The 15,728-nt window shown below is 43.9% G+C and overlaps 1 protein-coding gene across 10 annotated transcripts in view; it reads right to left on the bottom strand.

The window, feature by feature from the left end:
* PTPRU (protein tyrosine phosphatase receptor type U) overlaps nucleotides 1–15,728 on the bottom strand; it is a 389,916-nt gene that overhangs the window by 52,028 nt on the left and 322,160 nt on the right. For 4 of the 10 annotated variants that reach the window (XM_081868652.1, XM_081868653.1, XM_081868655.1 and 1 more), the window contains 6 exons: nucleotides 13,656–13,728; nucleotides 9,143–9,219; nucleotides 7,157–7,174; nucleotides 4,843–4,879; nucleotides 3,311–3,408; nucleotides 3,074–3,190 (listed from right to left, as the gene is read on the bottom strand). In XM_081868652.1, coding sequence (XP_081724778.1) covers nucleotides 3,074–3,190; nucleotides 3,311–3,408; nucleotides 4,843–4,879; nucleotides 7,157–7,174; nucleotides 9,143–9,219; nucleotides 13,656–13,728 — 420 coding nt within the window. Of the gene's footprint in view, nucleotides 1–3,073; nucleotides 3,409–4,842; nucleotides 4,880–7,156; nucleotides 7,175–9,142; nucleotides 9,220–13,655; nucleotides 13,729–15,728 lie in introns of all 10 variants that reach the window. The other 6 variants (XM_081868654.1, XM_081868657.1, XM_081868649.1 and 3 more) reach the window with 2 other exon arrangements.

The following is a 15,728-nucleotide window of genomic DNA, read 5'->3' as shown; positions in this document are numbered from 1 at the left end:
ACTTATCTCCTTGACCTCCTCACACCTCCCCTCTTTGTATTCTAATTCATATAGATATTTCAGCAAATCCTTCACCTTATTTTTATCCTTATATCTTTCAGTACAGTACAGAAAGAAATAATTTAAAAGGTAAGTCCACCCTAAAACATTCCAGTAACTTTGCTCCCATTCCCCTGAAATCCAGTTCCAGATTTTAACACCTTGCATTCTAAAGTCAAAATTGTACACAACACAGAGTCTATAAAGGAAGATGCATCAAGTAGCAGCATCTCCAGGTCCAGGTTACAATTTTCTTCCTCAAAGAAAACATTTCCAGATAATGTCACCATGTTTCCATCTTCTTCGTCAAAGGAAACCACCTATTTGTGTTTGTTCACATCACACACGCACCACAATATGAAAGTGGACTTTCAAGGAGTCTTTAAGCCAACTTGATGTTGACCTGTGACAGTGTCTTCTTGGTGGTGGTTCCCTGTTTGCGGAATTCCCTTCCTGGCGAGGTGCATCTGCCTCCCTCATTATTGACTTTCAGAAGAAATGTCGAAATATTCCTGTTTACCTAGGCATTTGATGGCTCATAAGAAACTAATACATTAATAACTGTGAGGGTATGTGATTGTTTCTAAACACTGTACATTTTTTAAAAATGGTTTTGAAATGTCTTAAAGATGCTTTTCTTTTCTTTTAAATGGTCCTCTTTTGTGGTGTGCTGTGCCAGGCTCCATCAGAAGGAGGGGCAGGATACAAAGTCAATAAACAAACTACTCTTCCTTCTAGGTTCTTTCTACCCTCAGTGTCTAAGGATATGATGCACATCCCCGATTCTCATTTTGGGGAGTGAAAATCACAGAGATGCAGCTGCAAACAAGTGTCCCAAATATAGCAGCATTGTGCCAAAGAGTAATGGAAGATTGCAAAAGGGAGAGGCAGAGAGAAAAAGCCATTTGGTGATGAACAAGTTCTTGCATGTTAAACCTGGTCTGTTGAGCCATTAAAAAAAACTGGATTCTTTATGTCAGCATTTCCCAAACTGGTGCATCCAGATGTTTTGAACTATAAGTCCCATCAGTCTCAGCCAACATGGCCAATGATCAGGGGTGGTGGGAGATGTAGACCAACAATCTCTGGAAGGCACCAGGCTGGGGCACAGGAAGCTGATCAGCACTTTGATCTATGACCTGGGAAGAAGGTCAGCACTTCGTAAGAATGTGTAATGATGGGGAATGATGTGTACCTAATGCCTTTCCCTGCTACTTCGAAATAGCATTTAAAAAGAAGAAAAGAAAACAGAGTGGGTAGAAAAATTGTGTACACAAGTGTGCCTAGAACTGATTGCTAGAGAAATTGATGTTGTGTGTCAAATCAGTGAGGACAACAATGCACAATAATCTTAGGATCTGAACTAATACATCAGGATAGCTCTATGTTTGGGACACCGACTTGCCTCCCACATTGAGGGGGCTGGTCGTCACATGATGTGTCTCACCCAGTGCCCGAGCGCTCACCCAGCAGCAGCAGGGGATGGTGGATCCCTCAATATTGGGAGTGGGGCTCACCCCTCACAAATATTGAGGGGGACGAAGGCGATTCCAGCCCTTATAGTTGGTGCCCCTACTTTTTTGGGGGGGGGGAATACCATTTGCTTTTGTGGATTAATAACCTAAACATGATGCTTTTTAACTATGTAGAAATCTAGAGGTAAGTCAACAGAAGGAAGGAAGGAAGGAAGGAAGGAAGGAAGGAAGGAAGGAAGGAAGGAAATTTCTTTTTCCCATCTCCACTCAAATTGCTCCACCCATTTTGCCACCTGTAAGTAGAGTAGAGGAATTTCAAGCTCAACTGTGATAGATGATGATAAATAGATATAGATGATAGATAGATGATAGATAGATAGATAGATAGATAGATAGATAGATAGATAGATGATAGATGATAGATAGATGATAGATAGATGATAGATAGATAGATAGATAGATAGATAGATAGATAGATAGATAGATAATAGATAGATAGATAGATAGATAGATAGATAGATATAGATAGATAGATAGATAGATAGATAGATAGATAGATAGATAGATAGATGATAGATAGATGATTGATTGATAGATAGATAGATAGATAGATAGATAGATATAGATAGATGATAGATGATAGATAGATGATAGATGATAGATAGATGATAGATATAGATAGATAGATAGATAGATAGATAGATAGATAGATAGATAGATAGATATAGACAGATAGTTTAACATTTTGTAGGAAGCAGTGATTTTGCTCCCTCTTCTTTTAACCCACTGCTCCCTTCATCAACCAGCACAAACTATCAATATCTTATATTTCAGTATTCATAGCCAAAATAAGAAGAAAATGGGTTGTGATTTTTTAAAAGAAACCCCTCCAGACTGTTAGAAAATCCCTTCCCACCTCAGAATATTCAGTGAACGGGTCATTCCAATTTTATGGTCTGCAAATAGGATGAAGCATTTCAGAAGGTCTGTTTTTGCTCAGCCCTAAACTATCCATCAAAAGAATATGGTATGCCAGAAATTGGGGGACCTGCAGCCCTGAATGGTATTGGGACACCATCAGCACCGATCATTGGCAATGCTGGTTGAGGCTGATGGAAGTTCTAGTACCAAACACATGGATGGCAACAGGTTGCAGGAGACTGCTTTAGACACAGATGTCATGCGGCTACAACTCCCATCATTCATGACTATTGGCAAGGCTGAAGGTGGGGGTTTAGCAGTTGGAGTCCACAGCATCTGAAGGGCCACAGGTTCCTCACCCTAACCATAGGCTTTGCACATGAGCATTGCACATTATTCCAGGGACCAGTATGGGTGGGTAGAATAGCAAGGTCTTCTCAGTGCTCAGTGGTTGCTATAGGAGCCCTCCTGCAGTCTTCCTGGCCTGCAGACCTTTTTGCCTGCAAGGAAGCCTCAGTGAAACCTATCTCTGCCACCCGGTGCTGCTGGAAGATCATGGCCAATGTACCAGCTTTTGGGTTAAGAGCAATGCTTCCACAGACAGGACTGTGCTGAGCTTTGAAGCTTGAAGAGCTTACCCTCTCCAGAGTGAACGTCCTCACGACATATTCCGCCAATGTCTCCGACTTCACCTGGGTAATTTTGATGTCGCCATACATCTCTGAGTCATCTGGCCAGTATTTGGAGCACTTGACCTGCAATGGCAAAATAAAATCATCTGTGTGTCTAAGAGTGGGATGAGGGGTCAGGGCCAATAAAGCACACCCCTCTGGAACCCACAGGGTCAGGAGAGGAGAACAGAAAGAGTCTCTTACCCTTCCCACTTCAACCAGCTTGGTTATCATCACTATGCTAGAACAGTGCTCCTGCCACACCATCCGCCAGAAATCATAGATCATCTCCTGTTTGGGGCCTGCAGCATTGAGATGGAAGAGAACTAAGCAACCACTGAGACTGCTAAAGGATGCCATGTGCAGAAATAAGGTGGCTATTGATTTGTTTCAGGTATTTCCTGGCCACCCTCTACCACAAAAATCTCAGAGGTGAGTTACAGCAGTACAATAATACAGTATTAAAAAGCAGTTGGAAAAATGTACTGTACATGAAAAACTGCAGCAGGGAGTAGTGGAACTTAAAAATAAGTCTCATCTGTAAAAAGCCAAGTAAAGAGGTGTCTCTTCAATGAATGCGGAGAACGATACAATGGTGGTGCCAAGTGCCTCTTTGAGGGGTGGGAATCCCACCGTGGAATGCCACAGAGGAAGCCCTCTCCCAAGACACCTCCAACCCAAACTTTTGAGGACTACCAAGAGTGTCCCCTTTCAGATATTTGGGGTCTAAATTGTTTAGTAAAATGAACATCTTGATTTGGCATAAATTAATGTGTTGGGCTGGCTGAATCCACACACTCCATCACCTTCAAGATGAAGGAGTATCTGCTAATCCCCACGAGTCCACCAATGATGGAGGGATTGGGGGGGCACATATACACAGCACCTGGGCTCCTTTGGGAAGAAAGACAGGATATCATTTTAATTAATCATCACAATAGTGAAACCAAGGGTAGTCCAGGGATTGAATATGTTAACCCCCACTCAGTTTTGCACTGTTGCTTTTTTCTGGGTCCCTGCTGCCCACATGCTCAGGACCATTAAAAAAGATGTCATGGGGGGAAACCCACACAGGATTACAATTTGTTTCAACCCGCTTGTGGAGACTATCAGAGGTCACAAAGAGAAAGGAGAAAATAACAAGATGAGATGTGGAAAATATCAAGAAAGGATTGTATATAATTGTGAACATTATTTGGACAGATTTGTGGACATTAAAGCAGCAGCAACAAGATGATTGGATCCCTTTCGGAACTTGAAATATGGGTACCCCCAACAAAAAAATTAAAATTCGGCTCTGTAATTTGGAATTTTATGTGATTTGATTTGATTGGTCTGTTAATAAAAAATATTTAAAAAATAAAAATAAAAAAGAAGTCATGGGAGAGCCATCATTTTTAATGATCTCCTGTGATTATTACTTTTTATTAACAGCAATCATGGATAAAGGAGCGATTCTGATTGTGCTTGGGACATTGTGCATGTGCATGTGTGGGAGACAGGCTTAGGTCTTTTGCCCTGCAGTTTTCTCCCTGGAGAAGAACTTTACATGCTCAAATACTACTACCACTATTATTATTATTATTATTATTATTATTATTATTATTATTATTATTATTAGCATTAGCATTGCCATTGCCATCATTATTCTCCAAAACAAGCCCAAGTGGTGCAGGAACAAGGAGGGCAAGAATACCAGAATGTGAAAGAGGAAGAAGATGATAAGAATGATTTACCTTGAGTGGCTATGAAGTGGTTGGATCTGTGGTAACCCTGTGAAGGAATAAGACAGTGTGTTATGTTCCTATGGTAGGGAGGGAATGGTGGAAATACTTCCTGCATTCTAAAGGAAAGCCATCAGCAACATTGGTCCCAAGATCTGCTGTTCTTAAAGCTGACTTAAGCAATCCCCTTTTGCTATCCCTTACACCACGCATACCAAAGCCCCAACAAACTTCCAAAGTTGGTTAGAGGATGTCCAAATGGATCCTCAGCCAGGGTCCCTCTGAAAGCAAAGTCACTCAAACAAAATAGCCACTAAAGCCCTTCCACAGTGCCTACATCCCAGTTTCCTGCCCAGATCCTGCATGCTTTAGACCAAGACCACGTTCAAACCACACATTTAAAGTACTATGAGGCCACTGAGGGCAAATACAGATCTCTCACTGTCCTCACTCCAAATGGGCAGTGAGATGCTGTTGCTAAGGCAACAAGGATGCATTTCCTCTTCAAGAAAAGGTCATGCCATGCCGGGCCTGTAAGTTTAGAAACAAGGCTAGTAAGGCAGAGCAAGATACATGGCATGGTATTAGGGGTGATGTGGAGAAAGTGGACAGAGAGTGGTCTCCCCCCCCCTCTTGTAATACTGGAACCCAGGGCTATCGAAGAAAGCGGAGTGTTTGGAGGATTCAGAGCAGACAAAAGAAAGCACTTCTTCCCACAGTGTACAGTTAAACTCAGGAACTCACTACCATAACAGGTAGTGATTGTCACCAACTTGGATGGCTTTAACAGATGATTATGCAAATTTGTGAAGGGTAAATCTATCAATGACTATAAGCCATGATAGCTATGTTCTACCTCCAGTGTAGGAGTCAATCTGCCTCTGGGTGTCAGTGGCTGGGAAAGTGTGCTGTTGTGTTTGTGCCCTGTTTGCAGGCTTCCCATGGGCATCTAGAAGGTCTGAAGGGGGATTCTAAACACATACAGCTGAACACATTGATAGTTCTCCTTGCCACCTGGAACCCTGATAAGGCACAGTTCTTGATCAAATGAAGGCATGCACAGGACCACAGGAAGCCACCTTATTCTAAGCTAGACCGCCGGTCCATCTAGTTTAGTACCGTCTACACTGACTGGCAGAGGCTCTCCAGGGTGTCAACTAGGGTTCTCTCCCAGCCCTACCTGGAGATGCCAGGTATGGAACTTAGGACCTTTGGCATGCAAAGCAGACGTTCTACCTGAGCTACAGCTGTTATCTAACACATGGAGAGGATTATATGCATGTTAGCCTGAACATGCTTAGATCCTCATTCAAACCTTCCAGCTCAAAACAGGGTGGTTCTGAAGTGGAGCTTGCATGTGTGAACCCAGCTACCCCTCACTTCAATCCAGTTGTCTGAACATAACTGGTGTTCCCCCTCTACCCCTGGCACCATCATACAGTGCACACAAGGCCAAACACAGGAGACTGGGATTCAGCCTAAGCATGGGTCACCTTGAGGGTAACAGCAGCCTACAAGTGCTTCCCTGTACACGAAGGCAGCCTTGATTAATGTCCACAAGTAGCAAGAAACTGAGAGCAGCACAAGAGCCCTGTTTGCAGCCTTGCTGTTCGCAGAAGTCATGTGGTCCTGAGTAATGATTGTGAACACCTTCATTCATCCAAGCCACTTACTGCACGCATTAGTAACTCCTAATGGGGGAGCAGTGGCCCAAAGAGCAGAGAAAGATGTAACAGCGCCAGTAACCAATAACACAGCAGGTTGGCTTGAAAGCTAAACATGAGGCTCCCTGTGTGGCCACCTACGCTCTCATTTTGCAAATTTATATGTGAAGTCATCAGTTCTGCAAAGGACCTAATTTACACCTATGTTCAATCATCTAACCAGAAGGGGATGTTCTCCAGCTTGGAAAAGCTCCCTCCCTGCAAATATTCTCTGGATGCTTACAGTTCAAGCATGAGCCCTCAGCAAACATTGATTAAGTTCACATCATCTGTGCCACCATGCAACCCATTATAATACATGTGACAGTCCTTCAGATATTTGAAGACGGTGTGAGGGAAGCTTTGGTCCTGTAGATGTTGCTGAATGACAACTCCCATCAGTCCCAGCAAGTGTAGTCAATGGCCAGGGGTGATGGGAGTTGTTGTTAGGCAACATCTGGGGGAGAGGAAAGGTTCCACACACCTGAAGTAGAGGGAACCACTACTTCGCATGTGGTTCACATGTGCCCCCAACCACATTCTCCCCCCCCCCGATAAATATTTAAGGGACTCCTAAATGGAAGAAAGATGGAATAGAGGAGAGGGACTCGACATATACTTACTTCTCGGTTTATCCGAATCTTAGCAAGCCCAATCGGACACAGGTTCAAGAGAAAAAGAGATCAGAGACAGACAGATTAGTCAGACACAATCTGAGAAAGACCAGACTGTTTAGTAGAGGGAGTACATTAGACAGCAACATAGATGAGCAGAGAAGGAGGAGCAGCAAAGGACACTGGGATTGGATCTGGTTTCTTTTGCCTCACTTAAACAATCTAGAGAACCATGAACAGTCTAGAGCTGAAATAAAGATTCACAAATATTAGAAATTTGGCAGAAATTTCCCATTGGTTGGTTTGCCAAATTTTGAATCTGAAATTCAAATTTCAATTTTGAATATGGCATTTGAGATTTGAGTGTTTTCAACATTCTGGCATCTTTTGATTTAGGCAGGTGTCCAAAAATTACATAAGCCACCAATTGTCAAATGTGGTAGATGTCATTGCTTGTCAGCTATCAAATACCATCATATATTAACTACCAAAGTAAAATATCAAGTCAAATATCCAATACTGAAACCAAATGTGACTCAATGTCAGCTATAGGTATCATACACTACTGGCAAGTCTTCAACTATTCAGTGCATGTTTGATGTCAAAATTTGCAGAAGAAAACTTCTGAGACGCTTTGGAAGGAAATTAGTTTCAGCTCTAGGACAGATAGTTTCAGAGGCTTTACACTTGTGGAGGGATTTAGAGATCACTTATAATATTATATTGTCCCTATTCTGTTATTGAAATCATGTGTTAGTGGATGGCCATAATATGGATATAGACTGTATTTGTAACAGTTCAGGTGTGAGCCTCCAAAAAGCATTTGATGAAATTATATTGCCACCATGCAGACCATTGTAATACATGCTAAATAAAAGTTTTAGTTGCTCATAGTTGCTCTGTATTGTGGGGTATCTAGGTTGTGTGCCAGTGGAACAGAGGAGACAGACCATTGTTGGCAATTCTTCCTCATCACGGGAGCCTGACTGGAGGGCTGGGAAACGCTCCAGAGCAGATTTAGAAGGGAGTAGGGTGAAATCATTAAAAATTACCCCCCTCCCTCATTCTGTTGATGGGCTCCTTCTATCAGTGGACAGGCAGCATTATATTTCACATATTGTGTGTATCTTCACTTTATAGTTTTACAGTTATTGACTCATCACACACAATCTTGCATTTATTTCAATGTACATTTTTACACCATTTATTCACAGTTGGGGGGACAAATGGGTTTCTCTTGTTCTGTCCCTTTATTGTTCCACGAATTTGGTCTGTGCTGCATTCTAGTTTGACTTAATTTTGGTTTAATTGGGGTAATTTCTAAAATCGATTCTGGTATTGGAGCATGTGCTGTTTATTATAGCTTACTTGGGTCACTGACATCTATATTTGGACTGTCTCAGAAAAAATTACTCCTTTCTTTTCCTGGAAGAACCTGAATAAATTTTAGGAAACATGCCCATCTCTAGACATAACATGGATCGTCAAAGGATGAGAAATTTATGTTTGTCCTTATTTGGTATCTGTTGGTGGGAGGGAATACAACTCCCATCATCCCTGACCATTGCCCATAGTCACTGAGGCTGATGGGAGCTGTAGTGCAACAACATCTGGAGAGATACAGGCTCCCCATTCTTGAAGGAGAGTGCATATGGTCCTTCACATATATCTAACCCTATCCTGATCTACTGCTATACCATCATGTTCCATTCCTGGAGCAAAAGGGAAAGGGAAAGGTAGCATTTTCCTCAGGAACCGAAGAGCATTCTTAAAGACAGCAGGGGCAGATGTAACATCAGGCTGCATGAAGTGTGGCGCTCCCAAGGGTGCATGTGTGAGAGAGACACAGGGAAAACATGGAAGACAAAGAGAATTCTAGATCACACAGCCAAGAAGGTTTCTATGAGACAAAAAAACTCAAGACTCTGAGATTTTGCTGAAGAGAAGGTTGCTGGTAAGGCGATGGAAACAGGTCAAGGGTGCTGATGCACTTACATCAATGTAGTTGGCGTTGATATAGTCTGAGTTGGGGTCCCCAAGAAGTGGATGGAGCTTAACTCGATGCCGATCATCTGGAAACAAAATCAGATAGGACTATCAGTCCAGGACAGGCAGAATAGCCACTGGGTGGCCTTAATCTCTTGACTCCCCATTTCATAAGTTCAAGGTGCTTTTCCTTTTAAATTACTGGACAGTGGCTATATCAGACTCCAACAGTGCAACTCAAACATGGGCTACAAGCCCTAGTGTCATTCTACCAGGACTCTGAAACCTGGGTGTACAGCACAGAGAATTCCTGCATGATGTACATTACAACTGAGTTCCTGCAGTCTTGAACAATCACATGATTCTTCCTATGGTGACCCACATTTGCAATTTGCCATGGTGCTAATCGAGCTCTGGTCGTTAGGCACAGAACTCCAGAAAAGATGCCCTTCTTTTCTAGCCAGTAGCCATTATTGTGATCCTCCACATCTCAGCCTGCCTGTGGGGTTTGGCCAGAATCCTCAAGCTTCACATTCTTTTGCTCTTTTCTTTTTTAAATCCAAGGCCTTTTGGCTCCCTAGCCACACAGAACAATGTCAAAAGCTTTACTGATTGAATTCTCCAGTCTCCATGCAAAAACCACAATAGGTACCTGAGAGGTTCTTCAAGGTTTGCCACAATGTAGCCGAGATCAAGGCTTTGCTCTAAGGTAGATTTAAAGAACAGGCATACCAGGGCTGCAATGCTTAAACAATTGATCAAGCAATGAAAAATCTACTGAGCTTTTTAAAAAGGCTTCTCCAATTAATCAGGCAGCAGTTTTTCTATTTTAAAAAAACCACACAAAAAACCTGCATTATTATTTTAAGGGATGTACTTGCAAATTTTGGGGCAGCAGATGCCCTTTCGAAGCAGCATTTCCTTTCTCCTATCTCGCGCAAAGGAGGGAATGCTTCTTCTGACATAAAAAAATGGGATCTAAAACAAGATATTGCAGTAGCAGTCAGTGGGGTGCTGCAGGTGAGGTGGTGATGCTCACCTGCTTTCCAACGCCCAGAGTCGCTGCTAGTTACTGAGAAGAGGAGGCAGCAGGGAGTGCAGTGTAGGCACAGTGGCAGGAGTGTTGGATTGGCTTCACTGCTGAGCTTGCACCATGCCAAGCTCCTTGCCCCCTTGCTCCTCTCCCTCTCAGCAACTCGAATGGATGGTCTGTGTTGGGAAGCCAGGTGAGCAATGCCACCCCACCCACCTCATGCCACCAACCAGGGCTGTCTTAAGCATATGTGGCACCGGGGTGCAAAGATCCACCTGGCGGGGCCCCCCCAGGTTGCCCAGTCCCATGAGCACAGGAGGCCGGAGCCGGCCAGCCGTCTCAGTGTCTCGCTGGTTTGACTGCTCCCAAACTCACGCCCGCAGCAGAAGAACCCACCATGGCGCTCCGACCAATGGGCAGGCTCTTCCCCGGATTCAACTCTCGGGTCCTGAACTCTCAGCCTGGCACCCCTGAGAGCTGGCGCCCGGGTGCCCCGCACCCCTAGCACCTATGGGTAAGACGGCCCTGCCACCAACTTCTGCTGGAGGTTGCAATGCATGGTGCTCCTGTTCAGCAATCCAGCCACGCTATTCCATTACCAGCCCCCTTCACCATACTTTTTCACCCTCTTCCAAACTGCTATCAAGCATTCCTTGCACGCTGAACCCATTAGAACTCTTTGTGCTGCTTTTGAGGCCCCTCTTTGGTTTCACCACCAGATTTCCAGACTTTTGCAAACCTTAAGTGTTTTTCCAAGCCTGGTGATACCTTAGGGGTGGGAGGTGCCATTTTGACGCCACAAACAGCAGCACTCACAGTCTGAACATTGGGAATAGAGGAAATGTATCTACTCAAGACGCATGAATACTTCGTCTAAAAATGAAAAATGCCTTATATTTGTAAAATCAAATAAAAATGATTTTTAAAAAAATGAAAAATGCATTTCCCCCTTCAAAATGGCTGTTCTATATTCATATCACCATTTATTCTGATTGAATTCATGCATTCATTTGTTAATCAGTTCACTGATCAACTGGCGATGAGCCAGTGTGGTGTAGTGGTTAAGAGCGGTAGTCTCGTAATCTGGGGAACCGGGTTCGCATCTCCGCTCCTCCATGTGTAGCTGCTGGGTGACCTTGGGCCAGTCACACTTCTTTGAAGTCTCTCAGCCCCACTCACCTCACATAGTGTTTGTTGTGGGGGAGGAAGGGAAAGGAGAATGTTAGCCGCTTTGAGACTCCTGAAGGGGAGTGAAAGGCAGGATATCAAAATCCAAACTCTTCTTCTTCAGCCTCAGTTCTTACACCTCCAGCCAGCTACACTGATCCTGAATAAATCTCTCATCTCTACATTAACAAAACTTTGCAAAATTAATGCATTTGACTGTAAAATCATGGTTACCTGAGATATGGTGGATCAGATGTTACCTAGAGTGCTAGTCTCAGACCTGAGACTCACCTTTAACCCACATATGCATTCTGGGGACCCACTTATTAACTTTTACCTTCTATTTGTATGATGGTAGTGCTGCTGTTGTGACCCACCTTAGATCAGGCCATGATGTAGTTCTGGGTCCTGACCCACCAGTTGAAGACCAGTGACCCAGAACACATGTCACCACCCAAAGAAGACATCTGCTGCATACCAACTGGCACCATGATGGTAGCAGAGTTGAAGAAAGAGCAACATTAGGATGAGGCAGACAGCTTTGCTCCATGCAGGGCAGAAAGATGGAACTGCCTCAGTGCAGAGTGCAGTCAATGGGCAGCTTACTTCCCAGAGCTTCTTAAGCAGAACCTGCCCAGTGATCAGGTCCAGCCCAAGACATTTGGGCACCTGAGGCAGACCACAAAACGATGGGATAATAAAGATCTACATCAGGTCTGCTGCCTCTGTGGATTCTGCCACCTGAGGTAGTCACCGCACCTTGCCTCATGGGTGGGTTGGCCCTGCCTGCCACCTGATTGTGACGTTTGGTTGGGGAATGGGGTAGAATCTGAGTTTGGCTCCCACTAAGCTGTTTTGAACAATTAGCTCTCGTTTTTGTTCACATGAAATTTCAATTTGCAAAACGCAGAGAACGGGAGGCTATAATTAGAAGCGGTAAAAATAGTTGGCTAGGATGGTGTTGCAGAGGCAAACCAGTCTTTAGCAGAGTTATTTTACAGCACAGATTCCAAGTGAATTGCAGCTTCCCCCTCTGTTCCATGGAGGGGGATGTCCCCGGTTACTCATTCAACTCTTTCCAAAACTCTCCCGACCACCAAACTCTACATTCTCCGACAGACAAACAGACACACCATGCAGCCATGTGTCGGACTTCTTGAACAGTTGACAAGTCCTTGAAATGTTGCAGTGGAATGCTATCACACTCAGGTTTGAGGTTTAAGGGGGGGGGGAGAGAAAGAGCCCTTTGATGTAGCCTCTTCCCCATTGATGGGCCCAGCTGACTCACTCAGTGATGGCAGCAAACAACAATGGGCAGTTTCAGCAAATCCTGAACAACACTACACCAGGAATATTTTGCCAATGCTGACCCTTCATCACACCACAGAGCACACCAGGTGTAACTGTTAGAATATAAACCCTGGCACCAGTTTACCTGTGAGATCACCTATATGCCTAGTTGACTGTTTTGATCTACAGAACTGGCAAGTGTCACCAGTGCCACAAAATCCCTGCTCTGCCTTTGTAAGAAATAGATCTTTTAACATGACAACACATACACGTTGGAACCCCCTGGCTACATGGACCAATGGCTCAGTATGAACCAGCTTCCTTTGTTCCTCACAGCCTGTATTTGGTACAGAATCAAATGGGTGGCCCACACTACCAAATTATTCCATACTAACTGAAACTTCATCTCTAGGGTTACTCCCCCCTGCACAACAGCCCTGTCTAAGGTTAGGTTGCACTGAGAGAGACTAACTAGCCAAAGGTTCCTGGCTGAATGTGAACCTGAATCCTAGACTCATGGGTCCTAGTTTGCCACTCTAACCGCTATGCAACACTGCTCTCAATAAATAAATGCTACCCAAGCACCTGCACTTATTCCCTTCAGAGTTTTGAGGTCACATCACGCTTCCAGCCCTCTCCTCCTGCCAGGCAGAATTTTATCTGGCTGCAACCGACTTTCCAGCCCGCAAAGCCTCCGCTAGCAACTTGCATGACATATTTCATTCCAGGCAAAGGAATGACACGTCTCAGACTAAATGGAATCCCCCCGAGGTGCAAAGATCTGAAGTCTGCAGGCTATAATGAAGTGGTTGCATTTGCAAAACTGAACCCAGATTGGAGCAAAATGCAACCTCTGCTGTGCATTTGACAGTCCTCAGATGCCTGCAAACCACAACACAAATGCATACTTTCCAGACGCCGGAGAGTTTTGGGGCGTTCAAACATCCGAAATGAAAGAAAGAGATTGATTTTTCCCTTCTTTGTGGATTTTTTTTATATATATAAAAAAGAACTTTTGTCTCTGACACTCACAGGTTGGCATGTGATCCTGTCTCCCTTTGGTCTTGTCTTTCTTCTTTGAAGCATCCCAGCCTTCAAAGAAACTCTAGGAAGAACAGAAGTCTATTATCTGCATAAAGAATACTTGGGGAACAAGCACACATAATTTCCTTTGACAGCACAGATACCGGATGCTCCCCTAGGGGTGGGCTCCACCATATAGCATCAAGACTCACTGCCTAGGTGAGGTGCTCACAGTGGCTTCCCCAATGAATGACCAGGGCAGAAGGAGGGGCACATATCTTTTGGGAATATTAAGATGATCTGCATTAAAAAATTAGATGACCCACATTTTTTTTAATAAAAACAAACAAACATGCACACAGAGGGTCAAGAAAGCTGAATCCATATTGTGGCCAACCAGAGAGCAATCAAGTACAGAGGTGAGTAATGTGTGGCAGCACTCAGTCTAATTTCATAGACTCATAAGAGTTGGGAAGGGACCTGAGGGTCATCTAGTCCAACCCCCTGCAATGCATGTGGCCCTAAAATTAATTTCTGCATAAATGGCAAGAGGGATCTCTATCCCAACTCCAGTTACCTGCATGTTGGGGTAGGGAGGTAGAGAGAAATAAAGGGGTAGAGAGAGGCGGAGAAAGAAGTGGTCCCATCCACTCTTGGCTTTGGCCCCGTCCACAGTTAGAATGTGGACCCCAACAGATTACCTTTGAAGAAATGCGGCCCTCAGCAGGGGGGAAAATGCCTCTAGAAGGGCATTTTTGAAATTGAAATGAGGCTGTATTTTAATGTTTTAATGTTGTATTTCAATCTTCTTTTAAAGCTGTATTTCAATCAATTTGTTTTATATTGGGTATTAGCTATCTTGAGCCCGGTCTTGGCTGGGGAGGGCAGGGTATAAATAAAATTTATTATTATTATTATTATCTGATCTCAGTTGGTTAGAGCGTGGCACTGATAATGCCAACATTGTAGGTTCAATCCCCATATGGGACAACTGCATATTCCTGCATTGCAGGGGGTGGACTTGCTGACCACTAGGACCCCTTCCAACTCTACAATGCTATGATTCTATGACTGGCCAGTGTGAGAACATGACAATGGATAGATGGGCCTTTGGCCTGGTCCAGCAGGGCTCTTCTTGAGGAGGCTGGCAAGGCCTTCCCCTTGCAGTGTCTCTGCCCATTTGCGAAAGATGTATGCAAGCCTTAAAGGGCCCGTAACTGGTTCTGTAGCTGCATGCTCCAGGATGGTGGTAGAACAAGAGGAGCTACAGGGGAGTCTCCCACAGATCTCAGAATCAAGGGTGAGCCACATCTTCAGAAACCACCCTCTTGACCATTGGGCCCACTCTTGGTCTTGCCTGCTCAATCTGCCAGAGCCTAACTCACCAAGGGTTTGAAATGAAGACACACACACACAGAGAGAGGGGGGCGGTCTTTTTTTCCAAACGGGTGCTAGGAAAACTACAGATGGCAAGTACCATCTTAGAAGAGGCATCTGATTGGCCATTGTGGAAGCATAAAGCTGGACTAGATAGGTGTTTGGATCTGATCCTTACATTTTTATAGGCATTTTCTCCTGTGCTAGAAAGGAGAATGCCTCTTGTAGATAATGCCTGATAATGCATAGGAAGATCATCTTTAAAACAAAGTAAGTATCCTTTTCCCTTTGTGGTTTCCCACTGATATGTGTTGGGTGGGTATGCATCCTTTTGGATTATAAATTGGCACGAAAACAGCAAAAATAGGTGGTTAATCAATGACAGAAAAATGGGGATTTAATTAATCAATCAACTAAAACTCATGTGATTAATTGACTAAGGTTCCAGCCCTATGCCTGCTTGCTTGGAAGTAAGCTCCATGGAAAAGACTTACTTTTGCATACAAGTCTGTAGGATTTCACTATTAGGTTTTCTTCTGTTTTTCCAGTACAATATTTTCCTTGTATTTTCAGGAGCAAGTACTATTGAGTTAAATGGGACTCCAGACACACTATATATTTAAAGCACATCCCACACAAAAGAATCCTGAGAACTGTGGTTTACCTCTTACAGAGCTGCAATTCCCAGCCCCCTTAACAAACTAC

Source organism: Podarcis erhardii (assembly GCF_964252035.2).
Source record: "Podarcis erhardii genome assembly, chromosome: 7".
Lineage (NCBI taxonomy): Eukaryota > Metazoa > Chordata > Lepidosauria > Squamata > Lacertidae > Podarcis > Podarcis erhardii.
Note: the sequence above shows the minus strand (reverse complement) of the source record. Positions and strands in the feature narration are given on the sequence as shown.